We start from the raw sequence: 21,885 nt of genomic DNA, 5'->3' as shown, positions 1-21,885 counted from the left end.
CAATCTGATGGGTGAAAAGTTGGACACCTCATTCTTGCTCTAATAAGAAAGAACATGCTTCTATGTGCTTTATTTTACCAGCCATTTAAATTCCCTCTCCCTTGAACTGGCTCTTTATTTCTATCCACTTTTCTATTGCTTATCTTTTCCTTACCAATTATAAATTAAGGAGCATTTTAAATCTTAGAGATATTAACCCTACAAATAAAATACATTTTACTAAGATTTTTCAGAGGCTATATAAATTGTTTTTTGACTACATTAATGGTGTCTTTCATATAAATTTAATTTTATGTTCCCAAATATGTCTGCATTTATTTAATACAATGGTCAGGAGGTTTTTCTGGCTAGTTTAGGGAAGCTTCCCTCACTTTGAATTTTTTTAAGCAAATTTTTTTCTCTTTTAGATTTTTAGGATTCTACATTGGCAGAGGTAAAAGGAATTTAAACACCGATGTTCTCAAGATAATATTCCTTCCTTTTATACAATTCAAATAGATACTCTCACTTTCAGGTATGTGGTACTGCCTCATTCTCAGCGCAAATGATTCTATATTCTTTAACATCCTAATAAAAATATATATTTTTGAACCATGAGATATGCCATAATAACTACATTCAAATATATGAAGTTCTAATGATGTAGGAAATCAGAAAAAAAAAATGCACATAATCACCTGAAAATATTTAGGTTAAACCACACGCAGTTGCTTGTTTTGTAGGTCAAAAAGAACTAGCCATCGGCAACTTCATGTAGTACAACCTAATACTTTATAAAAGATACATTTGAGAAAAATGACACAAAAAATAAATGTACTGCCTTTGAATGTAGCTTATTTTTTCGCATGTAGCAGCTCCACTTTCACTGAATTTAAAGCTTCATCAGTTCCGCATCGGTGCTATATTTTCAGCATTAAATGTCTAGTGAATATAAACTGCAGAAAATAAACTGGTTGTGTCTACGAGTTACGTACATTTTACACATCGAGTATCTACAATTCAAACCTCTGCCCAAGTTCAGGGGTATTTCGCTCTGGAGAACAGAGTAAGGGAACTGGGAACTCAGTTACCGTGTAGGATCTCGGGAGGGATGAGATTCCCCTTGACTGTGAGCCAAAAGGTCTTGGTGTGACCACAGATGTTAACCTGGCCGTATCAGTTTTCTGGTAACTTCTGGGGAGAGAAGCTGAAACTGCAACAGACTCCATTTGTGTATTCAGTGAATGCTGAGAAGACAAAGAGGCTGGGCGTTGTTCCTCCATAGGGCTTTTAGAAGGAAGCTGAGTTTCATCTCTGAGAGGAGCTTTCCTGTTTGCAAAAGCTGTGGAATTCTGCTTAGGCATGTCGGAAGGGTAAGTTGTTCCCGGCTCCTCTGCTCCCTCACTCTGGGAACTTGCTTCTGACATCATCAGTGTCGAGGGAAGCTTTTCTTCATTCAATCCATCATCAGAAGAATACAGCCTCCTATTCAATGTAACCGTAGATGTCTGATTTGGGGATTCCCTGAGCAGAAAGAAACACCATATCCACAAAGTTACACATCTGACACACAGAGGTAGAGAGACAGATGTATTCTCGTCATTAACATAAAAGAACGAATGGGAATAAAAAGACTTCTAAATAATAATGCAGTATTAACAGCATTTGAAAAGAAATACAAGTCAATTGTTTAATGCCACACTGAGTAAGATTAAGAGCTTGACTTTTTTCCTAAAGAAACTTAAAAAAAAAAAAAATCCTGAAGTATTTGAAATTGTAAAGGGATTTTAATAAGAAAATGTTAATAGAGGATTAGTCAAAGTTTCATCCGCAAGTTTATAACTCTTCCAAAATTATTGCACCACGAATATAACTAATTGACAACCAATTTTAACTATCCAAAGGTGTGGATTTCTTAACAGGGTTGAGAGTTTTTCTATAACAATTTATATTAGTTTAATAAAAACAGAAGATCACAAAAGACTCAGACTTGGTTGGTATATGATTTCGTACAGCTTGATGGAATTTGCATGTACAATGATTGCAGATTAAAAGTCACCATTCATATTCGCAGAGAGGTTGATGAAACAGTCTCTTGGCCACCATTTAGTAAGGAGCACCTTTTAAGCCAACTGCATTGCATTTAAGTGAATGAAACTTTCTTTACCATTGGCTTCTAGGGCACAAAGGAGCTTTGTTTAATTTCACCTGACAGCACATTTCCTTTTTGACATTATCCTTAAAGCATATTTGCCTTCTCCCTGACCTGTAAGTATCTCAAGGTTTCACACATCAACTGCTCTGCAGGCAACTTTAAATTGGACCTTTCTCTGCTTATGCTGCAATGCAAAAAATAAAACCTCACACTGATGTTTATAGAGCTTTCCTTTAAAAATATGATTTTAATTGTACCATGAAAAATAATTTTTTAGACCTTAAACAATTCAGTTAAGAGTGGAAGCTGGTTTTATTCAACCTTTCTATTCCTATATCTATTTTAAAAGGAGAAGAAGTTGTTTATTTTCTGCAAAATACAGCCCAAGCCAGCCAATTCTGCACGTGAATGTACAATGTGAAATGAAGAAATAATGTACATCGAATTTTAAGTATTCATTTCTTTCCTTAATCCAAGTCACTACATAACTACAGCAATACTTTGCTTTTTCACTGCAGAGCAAAATACTCAAAGTTTCGTATGTACTTGATGACAGTTTAAGACTGATACACACAAATATCTCATACGCTTACACAAAATATGCTTCCAACACTGGTCTTTCCAACCGTGAGATGCATTCAGCCTCATTACCTGTCCTGCAGCATTTCATTAAATGTCTTAGATCTTCTCTCCGACTTCTCAAGAGCCTGCTTCTCAATCTCTTCCCTCTCTTCCTTTTTCTTTTGCAGATCTGAAGTGTAGCTTTTTCGACGATCTTTCCATTTTGCAAGGTCCTGTCAGAAGAAAATCACATCAGCACAGGCACACCTGAATTTCTACACACCCTCTCCAGCAGCGAGAGCGCGCCAGAGGATCCGATTACGTCGCTGAAACTATTCCCTCCAACTTGATGCCAAGGTGCCCTAATTTTGCTTTTTATAGCCAGCGTTTCTGTACCAAGCCTTTATCTCACGCTTCTAAAAACCCTGACCTAGTAAGATAGACCCCATTTTTTGTTTTCCCAGAAAGTGCCTGCCTCGTTGCCCATTTCACAAAGAATGCTAAATGCTTGTAATTAGAAGCCAGGTCACAAAGAGCAGGAACTGTTTCAAATTTATTTCCATCTCACTCCAATAATCTGGCTCTGAGGTGAAATGACACGTCTCACTAGTCAAACTGGGACAGAAACACGGTTGTAAAATGGCTACGCGGAGAGGCACACATTTAACAAATACTGAGTTCAATCCCGGCTTTGAGGCAAAGGGACCACAAACACACAGATGAAGTAGATGGGCTTCCCTTTAATGAATGCTCAGGCTGGAGGGGAAAGCGTGACGGGAAAATCAAAGTCAACAAAGAGGAGTGCCCATCGTGGCCCAGTGGTTAACGAACCCAGCTAGCATCCATCCACGAGGATGCCGGTTCGATCCCTGGCCTTGCTCAGTGGGTTAAGGATCTGGCGTTGCCATGAGCTGTGGTGTAGGTTGCAGACCTCAGCGCGCTCAGATCCCATGTTGCTGTGGCTGAGGTGTAGGCTGGCGGCCACAGCTCTGATTTGACCCCTGGCCTGGGAACCTCCATATGCCGTGGGTGTGGCCCTAAAAGAAAAAAAAAAAAAAAGAGTCAACAATGAGTGTGAATGGAAGGCATGAGAGAATGGAGGTCCTACAGAGAGAGTGATTAATGCTACCCCAGGCAGGGGAGGCTCAGGTCAGGAAAGGCTTTAATGGGGAAGCAGCCTCAAGTGTGTGATTTTAAAGAGGGCCAACTCCCCCTAAGGACAGGAAAATAAGGAAGATCACACAGGAACACCTGGACAGCTATTTCCCATACACCCAGGAACTTGAGTCTCACCTAGCTGAGTGACCCCAAGACATCCTAATTCTCCTTTAAAATTGGTCCTAGCACCCTGAGCTGGTTATGACACCCAGGGGATTAAGACAGTATGGATGGCACCAACTTTTCTGTATCAGCAAAACAAGAGAAATTTCATGCTAAGAATTGCCAGTGGTACCTCACTGTAGGTTTGCTTTGAATTTCTCTAATAATTAGTGATGTTGAACATTTTTTTCATGTGCCTCTTGGCCATTGGTATGTCTTCTTCAGAGAAATGTCTATTTTTCAATTGGGCTATTTGTTTTTTTGCTGTTGAGTTGTGTGAATTGTTTGCATATTTGGAATTTACACCCGTCAGAATGGCCATCAGTAGTAAGTCTACAAATAACAAATGCCGCAGAGGGTGTGGAGAAAAGGGAACCCTCCTGCACTGCTGGTGGGAATGTAAATTGGTACAACCACTATGGAAAGCAGTATGGAGATACCTCAGAAAACTAAAAATAGAATTACCGTATGATCTAGCAATCCCATTCCTAGGCATATATCCGGACAAAACTTACATTGAAAAAGATACATCCACCTTTATGTTCACTGCAGCACTCTCCACAATAGCCGAGACATGGAAACAACCTAAATGTCCATTGACAGATGAATGGATTAAGAAGATGCGGTACATATGTACAATGGAATACTTCTCAGCCATTAAAAAGAACAAAATAATGCCATTTGCAGCAACATGGATGGAACTAGAGACTCTCATACTAAATGAACTAAGTCAGAAAGAGAAAGACAAATACCATATGATATCACTCATATCTGGAATCCAGTATAAGGCACAAATGACCTTATCTACAGAAAAGAAACAAACTCATGGACTTGAAGAACAGACTTGTGGTTGCCAAGGGGTCGGAGGAGAGAGTGTTAGCAGATGGGAGTTTGGGGTTAGTAGATGCAAATGACAGTATTTGGAGGGGATAAGCAATGAGATCCTGCTGCATAGCACAGGGAACTATATCTAGTCACTTGTGATGGAACATGATGGAGGATAATGCGAGAAACAGAATGTATATATAACTGGGTCACTCTACTGTACAGCAGAAATTGACAGAACATTGCGAATCAACTATAATTGAAAAAAATAAATGAAGGAAGGAAAAAAAAAAAAAAGAACTGCTAGTGGCACTGCAGCCCAAACAGAAGCCATTTGAGGTCTCAGACTAAAGTAACCTCACCCCCAAGGCACATAAAGTAGGTTTGGTTTATACCCCTTGGGAGCAGATAGGGCCTTTTCTGCTTAAAAACAAACAAACAAACAAACAAAACCTGCCTGAAACCAATGTGAACTATTTCCATAAAGAACAAAAGCAGTGCACATCAGTCCTATAGGATAAGCAGCATGAACTTTCATCTGACTTAACCTCATGGATAACCCCACAATACCTCTTATTTTCATATCCAGGCGGCATGCATTTTGGCAAACTGACATTAAATTCCTGTTTCTTGACAATTACATTGAGTTCCCAAGTAAAAGAAGCCCTGGAATTCAGAATCATAACCCAGGTCGGGGGTCGGGGGATCATCTTCATTTCTTGGTCTTTAATTGCTTTGAAAATTAATTTTGTTCACGCTACCACTCAATTCTCTTCCCATAAAGTAGTCCTCAGACTGCTTTGGGTCTACTCTGTACAGTGTGTCTATTGTATTTCTTTACACTCCCTTGGTTTATAACAATTAACCCTTTTTGTAAAAGGCAGCTATGCTTCCTTCCGCCAGGGACGAAAGATTAATTCTTTATCCAAATAAACATCTGGCCATATGTCAGCTCTGTGAAAACACCTAATGTTGATTCATACTAGATAGATAACTGCTTCAGTGTTTCAACCCAAATATTGCTGAGTTATAGTTCACATTTCTCTCCAACCCTCCTCTATTGACTCTAAGAGCCCTTTCATCTCCCCCTGCTCATGCCCACACTCTGTGCTGGACCTCTGCTCCCCTGTTCCCCCTAAACCTTGAGCAATGTCTTTCCTTTGACAAGCATAACATTCCTATCCCAAATTCAACCACCAAAGCGAGCAGACAACTCACTTAAACTGCAAGGAAGCAGTTTCTCATTTTTGAGAGCGCACAGAAAATATGAGAAAAGAAAACATCCTCTGTTTTTCACCTTGGCCTTGAAGATATGCAACAGTAATAGACCAAAAAGGTTTGCAAATCTTTTGCAAAGGAAGGTGATCCCATTTTCTACAGACCTGAAATCTGGAATAGCAAGGAAAATCATCCCTGGAGTATACCGACCTTCTTTTAAGAGAGGTAAGGAAGAGGAGTTCCCGTTGCGGCTTAGTGGTTAATGGACCCAATTAGTATCCATGAGGATACGGGTTTGATCCCTGGCCTTGCTCAGTGGGTTAAGGATCGGGCGTTGCCATGAGCTGTGGTGTAGCCGCAGACATAGCTCGGATCCTGCGCTGCTGTGGCTGTGGTGTGGGCCAGCAGCTTTAGCTTCAATTTGACCTCTAGGCTGGGAACCTCCATAGGCTGTAGGTGTGGCCCTAAAAAAAAGACCAAAAAAAAAAAAAAGAGAGAGAGAGAGAGAGGTAAGGAAGAGTCACACAAATACATCCTCCCTGCCTCCCCATCTCCCAGTACAGAGAATACTCACATCTTGCCATTTCTGATCTTGTTCTTTTAATTGTGACTTGATTTTCTGCATCTCCTCATAACGCAGCTGACGCAAGTTCTGAACATCCTCGGCGCTGACATCGCTCAGGGACTTGCTCCTGCGACAAAAATACCCGCGGTAACCAAGGTTCATGTGACCAGATTTAAGGTTAAAACTGGAAGGTTGGGCTTATATTTGGAAATTCCATCTAAATTGCTGCGGTACGACCTCGATGCTTTCGTGATACACGTCACAGAAAAAGAGCACTCCCGAGATAAATGGGGTTTTTCCAACACGTGGAAACAAGAGCCTAGCACGCAAGACGGGTGTGAATTCTTTCACAGAATGGCTACATGAACCCTGAACAAGTCTGAAAAAATAATCCAGTGCTCATATTTAGAGTGAAATGCATGAAAAGATAACTTGAGTCCCTAGAAACGCCTGTCTTTGTTTTTCTGTCTCCCCCAGAGGTAATCTTTTAAGGTTTGGCCGCCTTTTCTGAGCACTTATTAAATAATTTAACGATCACCTGATATTTTCTCCTCAAGTTCAATACCTTGAATAAAAGTGCGGCTGCTTCTCAAGGATTCTGTAAGATCTGCCGGACCTCGACACAGGGCTTGGCTTCAGAGGACCACAGGCGGTTTCTAATAGTTATAATATAACCTCTATCCCAGTTCTCTCTTATTAAGGCAGCTTCCATCCATATGTGCCCCCTGCCATGACGATGTCCTGGTTAGGTCTCAAAGAGCTCCAGCTAGAGCAGTTTGAGCAGAGTAGGGTGCTAGACAGGAGGCATGCATGCAGTCAACACGCACATACAAGGGCGAGGTGAGCTACACCGGCGAAGAGGAGACTGAGGGGAGCCTCAGGTGAGCTACACCGGCGAAGAGGAGACTGAGGGGAGCCTCCTGGAAAGTGAGGAGTCAGATCTGAATGTTGAGGCGCAGGCAGGGGTGCGAGAAGAAGAGACGTGGAGCTTTCGAATGCAGGGTGCCCAAAACGCTCTTTCCTCCCAACCTTTTGGGATGCACTTCTGCCTTTATCGCGTGGTAACTGACGCCCCCTTTAGTTATTTCAGTAACTCCACATCTCCTTCCTGGGCCCCTAAATTTTGCCTTCCCCAAGATTTTGCCAAAACCACATTTTTTAATAACATACTTGCCTTTGGCTAGCTCAGGAATTCAATTACAGTCTTTATGCAAATGACACCCAAATCCACAGCCTAAGACCAGTCTGACTCAATTCCATGTGCTTGTTAAATAAACATCTCTGCACGGAGAGCCCCTAGGCACCTCCGTTGTAAAAGGATCAATGGAAATCATATCCAGCAAGAATTCTGTAAATGGCAACTCGCTAATTGAGTGAGTTGATGTAGCCAAACTCAATTTGGTCTCCAAACCCGCTTTTTCTCTCGTGAATGACGTGACCTGCCCTCCCATCATCCACATTTGAAACCAAAGAACCATTTTTCACCTCTGTCTGTCCCTTCTCCCTATGTTCAATTTGTTACCAAGGCCTCTTATTCAGTGTCTTTTTCTTTCCATTTCTGTTGCCAACACCCTAGATCAGGGCTCAGTCAACCCTCACGTAGGCTTTTTAAAAAGCTTCTTAAATTATCACCCAGTCTCTAGGTCCAGCGAAAGTCTTTCCTGAACTCTTCTCTCCAACTTAAGAGCCCTCCACCAGAATATATGCCTCGTTAAATGCCACTCATTCCTCAGGGACCCCACTAGACCCCAGAAGGTTCTCCATGGAAGTCTAATGGGCAAGTCACACTGAACTTATCAGACCAAAAACATGATCGTTCACCCCCACAACCTGCTCATCTCCCATCCTCCTCATCTCAGTGAAAGTCAACTCTATCCTCCCAAATTATAGGCCCCAAATCTTAGATTCATCCCAGAGTCCTCATGCTCTCATACATCATAACCGATCCCATCAGGAAATCCTCTTCCTCCACCTGCTAAAGACATCCAGGTGGCAACCACTTCTCACCACTTCTACCTGGATCCAAGCCATCCTCTCCTACCTCCTGCCTGGATTATGACAATCATCAGTCCCCTGGCTTCCACCTCTTCCTGCCCAACAGTGTGTTCTCAGCACGGCAGCCAGAAGGATCTTTCTGAAATAGCACTCAGGTCTCGGGCTGCCTCCACTCAGCACCCACCAGTTTCTTTCCATCTCACCTGAGTTAAAAGCAGCTTCTTCCAGTTCCTGTCATGGCTCAGTGGTTAATGAATCCGACTAGGAACCATGAGGTTGCGGGTTTGATCCCTGGCCTCACTCAATGGGTTAAGGATCCAGCGTTGCCATGAGCTGTGGTGTAGGTTGCAGACGCAGCTCGGATCCCGCATTGCTGTGGCTCTGACCTTAGGCCGGTGGCTACAGCTCTGATTCGACCCCTAGCCTGGGAACCTCCATATGCTGCAGGAGCAGCCCAAGAAATGGCAAAAAGACAAAAAAAAAAACCAGGTTCTTCCAAGACCTACAAGGTGCCATAATACCTGGCGCCTTGCTCATTTCCACACTTGTCCTCCACCGAGCTCCCCTTCACACACTCTGTTCCAGTCACCTGCTTTAACTGCTCAGGCCCAGCCTCTTGCTTCTCTCCCTGCTCTGCAATCTGCCTGGAGTGCTCATCACCCAGATACCCACAGGGCTTCTCTCTTACCTCCCATTAGCTGCTTAAATGTTACCTCGGGGTTTCCCTCCCTGACCGCCCTACAAGAAGAGCTAATGACCTTCTCCCCCAACGCACATCATCCCTCTTTTGCTCCAAGTCGTTTGTCACCATCTGAAGTGTATGTTTATTTACACATCACCTGCCTTGCCCTGGGAGATTATAAAGCAGGAATTCCATCTGATTCCTTTGCTGCTACATCACTTGTGCCTAAAAGAGTGCCCAGTCCCTGGCAGGTGTTCGTAAATGTCCTAATGATCTAAATAATATCCTCTTGCTTTGATAAAGTCTTCCTCCAAAAAGTGACGCTTTAGCTATTACCTTTCACATAGTTATAACACTCAGCGTTAGGTCGTATGTAACATGTACACGTTCAGCTTCCCTCCCTCAGAGAGGAAAACACATTAACATAGCACAAGGCAAGCAGGACACACTCACTTAAATCTGTGGTAAGAATGAGGTGTGTTGTGTGTGTGTGTATGTGTGTGCTCAGCTGCACACTGCAGCATGTGCAAGTTCCTGGGCCAGGGATCAAACCTGAGCCACAGCTGTAACCAGAGCCACAGCAGTTGCAACGCAGGATCCTTAATTCACTGATTTGTGAAGGAACTCTCAGAATGAGATATATTTTTATCACATTTACTCATGCAAAATAAACTAGCCATGAAATGGCTCAAATTTTGTAAGAAATTGTGGCTTCTCCCCAAAGTTTTAGACAGAAAGTTTTATCAGTTTTACTAAAAAAATATTAGGAGTTCCCGTCGTAGCTCAGTGGTTAACGAATCCGACTAGGAACCATGAGGTTGTGGGTTCAATCCCTGGCCTTGCTCAGTGGGTTAAGGATCCGGCGTTGCTGTGACCTGTGGTTTAGGTTGAAGATGTGGCTCAGATTCTTCATTGCTGTGGCTGTGGTGTAGGCTGGCAGCAACAGCTCCAATTAGACCCCTAGCCTGGGAACCTCCATAGGCTGTGGGTGTGGCCCTAGAAAAGACAAAAATAAATAAATAAGGAATTACACATATGAGTATATATATGAAATTATATATTGAGCTGTCAATGGCATAGATGCTTATCTAGGTCTGACTACATAAAAAATTGAATTAGGAATATAAATTCACTGAAGACATAACTGCAAAGAATAAGGCTATAGGAACTAATACAATAACAGACTCACTAAAAAGAACATTTTTTTTCAGGACCAAAGTATGAGGGGACTCGGGATGCCCAACACATGAGGTTATATACATTCCAGGACAAAACTGGAAATGTTGGAGTTCCCGTCATGGCTCAGTGGTTAATGAATCTGACTAGGAACCATGAGGTTGCGGGTTCGATCCCTGGCCTTCCCTAGTGGGTTGAGGATCTGGAGTTGCCGTGAGCTCTGGTGTAGTTTGCAGACGCGGCTCGGATCCCGAGTTGCTATGGCTCAGGCGTAGGCTGGTGGCTACAGCTCTGATTCGACCCCTAGCCTGGGAACCTCCATATGCCCCGGAAGCAGCCCATGAAATGGCAAAGAAAAAAGACACACACAAAAAAACCAAAAACCGGAAATGTAAGTATTTTAAATAATCTTGTGGTCAGGAGAAGGCCGGACAGTCTCAACTAGCCCAGAACTCTTTAGCCTTCACCCTCTTGCACAATGAAACATCTTTTGAGAAAAACATGGTCATCACAGGCAGAGGCTGCATCACCCTCCAGGGACCCACAGCACAGAGCCTGACACACAGGATGTCCCCCAAAAGGAATGACGCAAGCCAAACACCGGCCAGAGTAGTCAAGTCCCTGTGTGAGGTAGGAACATGAGCCCCTTGTGCTCCCTGGGCTCTATAGTTACATCCAGAACACCTGGCACATTGCACAGAGGCTCAGCCAGGCACCAGCATGAGACAGGAGGTGGGACCTGGCAGCGGCACCAACCTTCACCCCCACTGAACATCACTTTGCTGTTCTCGGCCCCAGTTCCTTGTCCGCTAAGCAAGGGAAGGGGCTGTTAGAAGTGGGTCAGATCAAAAAAAAAAAAAAAAAGGAGTTCCCGTTGTGGCGCAGTGGTTAACGAATCCGACTAGTAACCATGAGGTTGCGGGTTCGGTCCCTGACCTTGCTCAGTGGGTTAACGATCCAGCGTTGCCGTGAGCTGTGGTGTAGATTGCAGACGCGGCTCGGATCCCGAGTTGCTGTGGCTCTGGCGTAGGCTGGCAGCTACAGCTCCGATTCGACCCCTAGCCTGGGAACCTCCATATGCCGCGGGAGTGGCTCACGTAAAGGTAAAAAGACAAAAAAAAAAAAAAAAAAAAAAAAAAGAAGTGGGTCAGGTTATGTTGACGGCATTTCAATAGCCATCGGGTGCCAGGTGCCAAATATCCTTATGAAGGCAAATAGGATCGTGTGGGATCTCCTGCCAATGAACTCCCAAAGCAGTTTGAAATCAGAGAGGTCACCCCAGGCCACACAGATAAAATGCAGAAATTTCTGAGTGTGGGAGTCTCTCAGCCAGATCATGAAGAATTCTTTCCTTCCTTATCACAGTTAACAGCATAATGTAAAACTTCTGAGGGCTTACTGTGCGTCGACAACACTGCCAAGCTGTCTGCATGGATTATCTCCTTGCAGGAAGATGCCCTAGTCTGGTCCTACCAACTCAGAGACTGTAGGTCCTGGGGAAAGCTGCAGCATCTCTTTCTCTTTTTCCACGTCTCTAAAATGCACATAACACCTACCTGTCTACCTCACTGAACTGAGATACACAGCAAAGATACCCCAGGAAGACTGCTTGGGAAAACCATCAAGCATTACTTGGTGCTGGTATGTTTTGTAGAATGAACTACTGGCAAATCACAATTCTCTTACAATTCATTTACTCACTACCTTTGTGTTTCCTTAGTTGGAAAGGCTCCAAGTTAGAACTGCATTTGGATGTTTTCCAAAAGATACAGGTCTATCGTGTTGCATTTTCAGTTGACTAGAATTTTTTTTAAAATAGTATTTAGGGTGAAGAGAGAAAGAAGAGGGAGTTTAGAAAAAAGGAGTGGATTATAAAACAAAACCAATAAAAATCTTATTCTCTTTTCCCACAGGGCTAGAGCTAGTATTATGATGAATATTTCTTTAGAACTCATCTGAGGAAATTTACAGGGGAATATCTAAGTTAGGGCCAACAGGTAGCAAAATGTCCTAAATACAAAATGACTGATAACCTTATATGGCAAATAGAAATTCCCTGATACTAAGTTTGGGGTCCCCAACTTTCGAGGAAAGATATGAATGTATCTACTTATGCACCTCAACCTATATTTCCCAGTTAGGCATTGTAGAAATTCTCTGAGGAATAATCAATACGAAAGCCTAGGTAAGAGGCTTTAGGATTACTTTAAATTATAATGGTGATACAACACCAGAGAATTTTCCTTTATAGGTATACAGCCTGAATAAGGGTCATTTTGGGGCCAGAAAAGTATTTTTTGTAGGGGGAAGTCTTGCATATTATAGGACATTTAGCAATCGCTGGCTATGAAATCACTAAATAGCAGTAGCTACGTCCCCCTCAACCCACCCAGGGTGACAATCAAAAAGGCCTATAGACACTGCTGACTGTCCCCTGGGGACAACATTCCTCAAAAAGCAACTCAGATCAACTTTGCTTTTCCTTCTCTTTTGTTGCCTTAGATGTCCTAATAGTTCTACAGAATTTGGGGGAGGGGGCCAAACCCACAAGTGAAATATACGTGTCTCCATTGTCTTTGATTACAACTTCGTCTTGAATAACGTTCATTTCCTGTTGATACTGGCAGTAGACTCATGGCTTAATGATATTACAAAATCAGAGCTACATACCATTACAAATTTCTGTCACTAACAGCTTCTGCCAAGAGGCATCATAACCAAATTTTCAAATGTCATGGAACCATTAAGACAAACCATGCAACACAAAAGCACACGTAAGAAAATGACTGCCACATACAAAGCATCTTACGAAAAATAAAGGGACATGTGTTAAATGCCAAATAAAAAGCAAGCCAGAAATTAACAATCTAAGCCTGCCAAAGGTAATGCACATGTGGTTCTTACCAAAAAGAAAGCATTCACGTTATAGATGGCTATTTTTCGGTCACAAGGTGTTAAGCAATAGTCATTTTTCCAGGTAAGCATTTCCCAGTTTGACAATATACATGGTGTCCAGAAAAAAATCAGCCAGAAATATCACTCACTTCATGTTTATAATCATTTTAAAACATGTTTATAAACATGAAACAAGTTCTAGACTAAAAGTCTCTACTCAATCCAACTTAAATTTATCTTTTGTTTTCATTGCAGATCAATCTCAGAAAAATGTTGGTAACTGACAGAATATTTTTTTTAATCTCAAATAATAGATTTTGATTGTGAGTGGCCTAAAACACACTTGAGTTTCCTGAAGACACACCTGTACTGCTTTTCATTATTTGACCAGTCATGCATTACAGTCTCAATTTACAGACACCCTCGCTTTATTTGAACTGCATAGGGAACAGCCTTTAAGACAAATAGGGTACTGGGCAAGCAGCAATCTTGAAATAGGCTACAAAAGCCATTTGCTGCTCCTGGCTCTAGCCCAGAAAAATCCTTAGCTCGCCAAGCTTTGGCATTTGGGTTTCTCTCTTCTTTTCTTAACCCAGTCATACAACACGTCCCTACGGGGGAACATGTCCAGTCACTGAAACAGCTGTACAGGCTTACCTCTCCGTCAGGTACCTGTACTCAGTAGCATCTGTATCCCCCTTAAGAAAAACAACCTGCTTACATTAGGAAACCTTATTTCCCAATGAAAGTTCCTCTGACAGTTATTATTCAAAATGTGTGAAGCTGCAAAGATTTTTCATCAAGTTCAAACCACTTTCCCATGATGAACTGAGATTAGCAGATGCTTCAGCGTCATGCTAAAAATTGTCTGGTTCACCCTCCCTGATGGAAACACTTTAAGCCCACATAAGGAACTGCACAGGAGATAACGCGCCTTTGCAAGGCACAAGGAAAGTATGTGAGGCGGCGCCTGATTTTTAGAATCAGGGGCTGAGAAATATTTGCAATCAGTTGCCTGTTGCTCAGTGACATCTTTGACATCTAGAATGGCTATATTGTTGAACAAATAGTTTTTGCAACTTCCAAGATCTCCCCACTATCACCAGGATCCAAAGCTATCAAATTAGAGAATCTTAGAGATGAACTAAATCCCCGTAGGGGAAGATGCTTAGCTACTAAGCTTAGGCAGATTGAAATATTTGACATACTTAAATTTTCTTCGTGATCAAAAAATATTAGCAGTTAGATTGACAAAGTGATAGAAAGTTTGATATAAATATTGAGATATAGCCACCTGATTATTTTGCGCTAAGAATGAATGAGCGTACACAGTGTGTACTAAAATTAAAGATGCGTTTATCTGAACTATTATTCTAAGAAATGGAAAATATTTCCAGCAAGTTATTTTTATAATATTTTAGGTCTACCAGGTAACTAGAGTTAAACAACAGTACAATCACCCCTCCCTATCCAAGGGGGATTGGTTCCTAGATCTGTATCCTGGGATACAGAGGAGCAACTGTAGACAAAAACTGGGAATTAGTCATTAATATAGTTCCTGAAGGACTCTTGCAAACTATCAATATTTTCTTTTTTTTTGGAAGTCTGATTTGGCTTTATAACATAGCCATGTTATAAATCTGAACCCTAATCATGAGTCTTAAAAATGTTTCCAAATCCTAAGTGACAATTAATGCCATTTACCAAAGCTCCCCTTGAGCCAAGAGTTTGCAGGTAATGCCAACTGCATGCATTGCAGTTATGCAGTGTTAATACTCTTCTAAAACACAGATCTTCTCAAACATAGTTGTTTGGGCTTCAACATCTAGAAACGAGAGGTTTGGTCTATGTAGCAATCAGATGCCAAAATAAATATACCTAATCTCAGGCAAGTGATTCTGTTGCTTTTAATCAACTTAAAAAAAAAAAAAAAAGGACCTGAATTTTCAACTTCTAATGAAATGAACTGTTGCTATCATATAGTACTTCATGCACTAAGCACTCAAACAGAAATATGACCATTAGGTTGCAAATTAAGAAAAATTTCCCATTTTTAAAGTCTCATGCACAGCACAGAGCACCCCCCATTTAGTGACATGCCAAGACAGAAGTGCAGTGACATATTGCACAAAGGACAAACAATATGCAGATTTTTTTTAACTGTGAACCACAAAACTTACCCGTTCTCACCATAAATCTTTTGAAAGAGTCTAAGAAATCAGAAAACCAAAAATTAAATCATTCTTTCTAGTTGTGTTAATTTCTAAATATTTAGCATCATTAAGAGTCTCACTAGAGATGGACAAATCTCAAAAGGTTGATTCTTCGGTCACATTCTTGATCATGTCTCATATTTTCATTGCTCTCATATCTCAAGGAATTCAGATTAAGATAAAGGATTTCCTGATTTCCCTTGAACCAACAAAACCATTTTTTTTTTTTTTGTTTCCCGTTGCCAGGAACTAGTAAGTTAGATTTAGATCTACTAATTTTATTTAACCTCTTATTTGTCCATCCCAAAGTTCAACAAACTGAACATTCATCAAAACGGCAAGCTGCATAACACATAAATGCAGATTCGCTGTCAAAATGAAATACATACATGTAAAGGGTAGCAGACAGGAAATGACATTCATGCACTTTAATAAGGTTTGCGCTGAAATTTAAACCATAATTTTAAAAAGTCACACATCAATAGTCTAAGAAACCTGGGTCAAAAGCAAAAATCAAAATCAAGTTAAGTGAATCTTGCAATGCCATATTTTAAGGGAAATTTTTACACAAAAATCATAGACTGCGAACTATGAGAAACACAGAAAACCAAAGTACAACCGGACTGTTTTAGAAATGCCTGGACATGAGACTAAAAGTCTGCAAATAGAATCGGAAACCCTTTTCAAGAAACTTCATACAGCAGAATGGTCATCATAGTCTTGCTTAAGGACAAAGGCAGAGAGTTTGGGCAAACACCTTCTTAAGCAGCTCTCGGAAAGGTGACTTAGAGACGCGCAAATATGGAATTGCACTTTTTCCACACAATGACGAAAGGGTTCTCAAAGCAAAATAAATGTTTTTACAGGCTGCTTCAAAATGGCTCACGACATGCAGAGCTGGACGGCCAACGCTCTCACACCCGCAAAGTCACACAAGACCATCCAGGACAAAGCACAATCCTTGCAGAAACACACTCTGACCTCTCAACCATCAGCCGCTTCTTGTGCCTAAGCCTGCTGGCCTCGCGGATGGCCTCCCACTTCTGTAAGTCTGCCTCACTGCAGGGACCGGGGGTGAAGCTGGGGGGAGGCAGCACGGGGGTCCCCAGCTGCCAAGACTGGATCTTACGAGCCAGCATGTCGTCTTTCTTCTGCCGGTTTGAAGGAACGAGCACTCTACAGCTACTGCTTTGTTCTTTGGGTGGGCACGTCCTTTCAAGAACACACAGAAATTTTGCTTGAATTTCTGGAGGCAGCGTCCAAGGTTCTGGGAAAGGGACTGGCTGGTATCTGTCTGGGGCTCCCGAGAGAGGCACCTCTTTCTTCTGTGCCGGAATGCGGCGAATGATCATGTCATCTTTTTCTAGGTCTGGAAGGACAAGTTCACCTTCCCGACACTGCAGAATGATGTCGCGCTCCACGGGATCCTCGTGCCCGGCAAGCCTTCTCAGGTCCTCGAAAGCCCGGAGGACCCCCGGATTGGCATGGAAGGCCCCCGTCTTTCTGACAAAGAAGTCATCATTCTCTAAGTCAGGATCCAGGGCTGCCGTCTCAAGGTCCTCTGGTCTATACCCTGGTGCAGAAGAGAGCTTCTTTCTGCGTGTTATGAGCCTGGGGCCAGCAGTGGGATCAATTTTGATACTGGTTTCAGAGGACAGGATGTCATCAGAATACGTCTGGAGGGCCTGAAGTAATAAGAACTGACTGAAGCATAGAAAAGAAAAAGGAAGGGAGAGTCTTATTAAGTTTGGGGAGAAAGGGTAGTTAGGTAGCAGACTAACTGGCCGGTCACTGTGGGTGAATTCTCTTAGGGGGCCAAGGGAGGAACTCTTGCTGGGAAGAAAGACTAGCATTTAATGCCATCACCCCTGACTTCCCTGGGTACTATTTAAAGAAATAAGAGCAGAGGGTACTGCTCAGACCAGGTGGCACCCTGGAGGCTAAGTGATGGGGCTGGAAAGGGAAGCGAGGAGACCTCTCTGACACACAGAGAGTTCCCTTTCACCCCTTCCCCATTCCATTGGCCCCAGAGACCTAACTCCCCTCCTGGAGAAGCAGCAATGATCGTGGCAAGTTGCAAGAGCGAGTACTAAGCCCTCGATGTAATAGGCACATGTAGTCAGCAGACATTAAATAAAATGCTCCAACGCTTTCTAAAAACCTCTGATCAATCGTCTCTTTGCTTCTTCCCACCAGGCCTGCCTGTCCCAGAGTCTGTCTGTAAGTTAGTTCCTTTCCCCCTAACTCCACACATAGCACAGCAGTAGAATTAGTCTCAACTTTCTAAAAAGCCTTTGCAAAACGGTTTTCCAAGAAAACTGACTGTGCCACATGGAACTATGCACTCTCTTGAACATGGCTGTGCTAAAGCGTACTTCATCATATGGATCTCCAAGCTCACGTGCTTACACAGAAAGCATGATGTTACACGTTATGCTCTTAAAACTAAACGTTAAGTAGAATAAGGGTTCATGATTCAGCGCATCATGGTAGGAGGTTAAAGTCGCAGCAGAAGTGGGCACGGGTGCCACAGGCCAGACTCCAAGCAGGCGGGCTCATGCAGACAGGTCCACCTGGGCTCATCCGAAGCACCACTGGTTCTCCTGGCTGCATGGGTGTCCCGGGAGTTTCTGGCCCGCTTGGTAGCCAGTTCCAGCAAGAGTGAATGCCTTTGGCGGCTGCTGTCTAGCCTATGATCTGCTTTTTGTCTTTTACTAAAAAGGGCAGAGCTTCTGTCAAAGCCTGAATCCTCATCGTCAGAGTCTGAATCCCTTCTACTGTGGAGTGACGCAGAGAAAGGAAAGAGAAAGAAGACAAAGAATTGGAGAACAATGTCACTAAAAATAATGTCAAGCTGTGGCTCTGTGGAGAAGAGGCTGTTTAAAGATCCAGATCCTAAAGCTTATATTTCAACAGCCTTTTTTTTTTTTTCAGTTACCGGTTCTATAGATGTTGGAGGGAAATGAGCCTCTCTCATAAAGAGCACAAAGAGAGTGCACTCAGCCAGGGCACTGAATGGACACTGGAATAAAAGAAGCATGCACGAAGACAAACCTGAATCCCTGAAATTCTTTATACCACGGTTTGTAAGTTTCCCTTTTTATTCGTTTCCAGTTCACATCTCCTGGGATCCAGCATTTGGGAAGAAACTGATCAAAAGCATTCCCTGGGCTTGGCATGATTGGGCTTAGCTTTCGCACGTAAAGATCATCCTTTACCGTGTTGGGTATGCTTGTCTTTTCTTCTTCCTCTTCCAAGTAACAAGAGGAGTCTGAGGTTTCTTGTGCTCTTGGCCAATGCTCCACATTGGTGCCCCAAGTTCTCCTCTCGTTACTGTGCAAAACATCCAACCGGTTAAGATACGGCGTGAGCAATTTGTGACACAGAACACAAGAGGCATGCTTTCTGTCTCACAAAGTTTACACCCCTGTGAACGCAGCCAATTAGTCCCCATTCTCATCATTCTCATCATTCCGGGTCCTACGACAAAGTTAGGGCATTAAGACATCATCTCATTTTAATTAGAGAAGAGCTTGATACAGAAGGGCCACAGACAACTACAAAATGTGTTAAAGAGAGAGAGAGACACACACATGGCAAACCATCTGGGGCTGTTACTTTATGTGTTAAACATCAACGGCACAGCAGACATTCCGATCCAGGAGAAGCTTTTCTGACCTCGTCAGTTTGTACAGCCCAGTGGCTAATGGGTCAGTGGGAGGAAAAAACCGTGAACCAGACTTAGGAGAGGTGGTTTGCGAGATGACACCCTCGAGCCTCTTTTTCTTGTGGAATCTACGGTTGGCTAAGTCATCCAAAACGACATCAGGCAACCTCCGGTCCTCCTCCGAGTCCGATCCACTTCCAGAACTGTACACCTCCTTCTGATAGGATGCTGGATTCGAAAAATCACACTCTGCTCTGCTGCTTTGATGGGAAAGGAAGGAATTCTTTTTGCATCCACTGAGCTCAATAAACACGGGGGGGGGGGTGGAAGGAGGGAAAAAATGGGAAGAAAGCAACACAGCAGAGCTCACAACGAACAATGTAAGTCATCCCAGAAGCTGAAAGACAACCAGTGAGCTAAAAAGCATGTGTCTAAAAAAAGAACCGGCAAATCATACGCTGACATTCTAAAATGGCAGAAATCTCGTCGAGATACGGAATACCGAAAGCACAGGTAAAACAAAGAACCCTTTCAGTAACGAAGTTTTCTGTTATCTACAAAATACATTTGAAGAACCATTCCTTTTCCCATATTTAACTCTCCCAGTAAACCCGCAAAGCATACTGAATTTAAATCTCAATCATCAGCTCACATCCCAGTACCTTGGAAATGTTCCATCTGCTTCCGTGTAGACCGGGCTTGCCCAGCTTCTTCTGTTATCTTCATTTTTGTCCAGCTTTTTCTTCCTCAAGGGTGCCGGTACATAGGATGGCTGCCTACTCTTGTTGGGTAAAAAGCGATTGAAGGGTAACGCAGACTTTGGTTCAATAGCCGAAATCCTTCGGTAGGACATATCATCTCTATTATGATCCTGCATCTTGAATGTAAATTCGGAATCTGTGTCACTTTCACAACCTATATAAAAATTAAAAAAAAAAAAAAGAGGCACAAGAATTTGCTTTACTCTCCCGATCACTCGTCTAACTGAAACCCACACAGCATGCCTGCTTTGTTTTTCCCTTGGAAACCCAGTGCTTGACTGCAAACTGCGGGGAATATTTTTAGAAATTTGTCATGAAGTTGTGATAAGATCCATTAGGAGGAACTGGCTTTGCCTATGGGAGGCTCAGGCAGTACATTCTTTCACTGGTGCACCTTCTCAGCAGAAAACGTCCAGGGTATGGCTGCACCCCTTTCCTTCCCCATCTTCTTGGCCCTCACGATCTTTCACAAAATGTGTTGAGAGAAGACAAATGAATGAAATCCAGCAGTCAAAGCAAAAATGCCTACAGTGCAATTGAAGTAATCTGAGGAAACTCAGTCGTTGCACATAAAAACATGCAAGTCATCTAAAATTTCTGAGGCGAGAGATATGGAAAGAAAGAAGGAGAGGCAAAAAGCACAAGCTCACAAAGACATCTGAGTGATCCTCAAGGTCAGAGAGTTACAAACCCTAATCTGTTCTCAAAACTTAAAAAAAAAAAAAGAGGGGCGGAGGGGGCATAAGTCAGTCTGTTCTTTTGAAGACCGGGGAAGACACACACAAAACATTACTGCAGACACAAGCCAAGTTGTCTCCCTTTTCTGCCCTCACCACCCCCACCTTGTATTTGGGAAGAAAGTTTGCAAATGCAGCGTGCTTGCCACCAGAGCCCTCAGAGGCTGCCTGTGCACAGTACCTGAGTACCTTCGAGCGGTGCGCTCTCAGCAGAACACCTGCAGGGCTAACCTGAGTCAAAGGCAGTATGGTCCCCTTCCTGCCACCGCTGCCGCCTGGCAAGAATCTAGTGAATAACACTGAGTAGCCTACAGGAGGTAGTGGAAAGCACAGCTAGGAGACCTTGACACCTGAACAGGGAAAGGAGAGTCATGGCAAAAAGGGAGGACATATAAGCATCTATGAGTGAGAGGATTAAGAGTCAATAATCTGGTGCTTCGGTTTTACTGCCTCTTAAGTACATTTTTTGGAAGTAAGAGAGAAATGTCAATGATTCTTGCTAAAATTTTGTACATGTGAAGATCATCCTACTTTGGAATTTCTTTAGGTTAAAGAAAAACGTTGGCATCTAGTACAGTATCACAGATATTCCTTTTTTTTTTTTTTTTTTTTTTAAGGGTGTCTGCAGCATATGGAAGTTCCAAGGCTAATCATTCCCATTTTTTTTTTTTTTTTTTTTGCTTTTTGCTTTTTAGGGCTGCACCCACAGCATACAGAGGTTCCCAGGCTAGGGGTCTAATTGGAGCTATAGCTGCTGGCCTACACCACAGCGACAGAAATGCAGGATCCTTAACCCACTGAGTGAGGCCAGGGATCAAACCCGCAACCTCATGGTTCCTAGTCAGATTCGTTTCCACTGCGCCATGACAGGAATCCAGTCATTCACTTTTAGATGTTTAAATGCCTCTACTACTCGAAAAGGTAAAAGAATTTGGAGTTTTGTTGTAATAATTTGTTGATTAATTTTACTTTTGAATTACAATTTCCTTGTTTTCATGTAAATTTACATTAAAAAACAGCAAATAAAGGTTGAATCTTGGCTAATGATTGCATGCCAAAGCATTTAGGACAAGTGTAATATACTCTGAATGCCTCAAAAAATAAGATGGGTAATTAATGCATAGGGTATGTGATAA

At 42.6% G+C, this 21,885-nt stretch overlaps 1 protein-coding gene across 50 annotated transcripts in view; it reads right to left on the bottom strand.

The window, feature by feature from the left end:
- Positions 1 to 21,885, bottom strand: part of LMO7 (LIM domain 7) — a 221,938-nt gene that overhangs the window by 37,524 nt on the left and 162,529 nt on the right. For 12 of the 50 annotated variants that reach the window (XM_084981980.1, XM_084981979.1, XM_084981981.1 and 9 more), the window contains 5 exons: positions 19,914 to 20,166; positions 15,552 to 15,581; positions 6,633 to 6,750; positions 2,786 to 2,928; positions 1,071 to 1,503 (listed from right to left, as the gene is read on the bottom strand). In XM_084981980.1, coding sequence (XP_084838106.1) covers positions 1,071 to 1,503; positions 2,786 to 2,928; positions 6,633 to 6,750; positions 15,552 to 15,581; positions 19,914 to 20,166 — 977 coding nt within the window. Of the gene's footprint in view, positions 1 to 1,070; positions 1,504 to 2,785; positions 2,929 to 6,632; positions 6,751 to 15,551; positions 15,582 to 16,565; positions 17,289 to 18,157; positions 18,362 to 18,638; positions 18,918 to 19,262; positions 19,512 to 19,913; positions 20,167 to 21,885 lie in introns of all 50 variants that reach the window. The other 38 variants (XM_021065682.2, XM_084981953.1, XM_021065686.2 and 35 more) reach the window with 6 other exon arrangements.

This window comes from Sus scrofa, chromosome 11, assembly GCF_054392235.1.
Source record: "Sus scrofa isolate SSC_HxYL_T2T_F1_AM1 chromosome 11, Sscrofa_HxYL_maternal_Yorkshire_Landrace_v2.0, whole genome shotgun sequence".
In the NCBI taxonomy this organism is placed as follows: domain Eukaryota; kingdom Metazoa; phylum Chordata; class Mammalia; order Artiodactyla; family Suidae; genus Sus; species Sus scrofa.
Note: the sequence above shows the minus strand (reverse complement) of the source record. Positions and strands in the feature narration are given on the sequence as shown.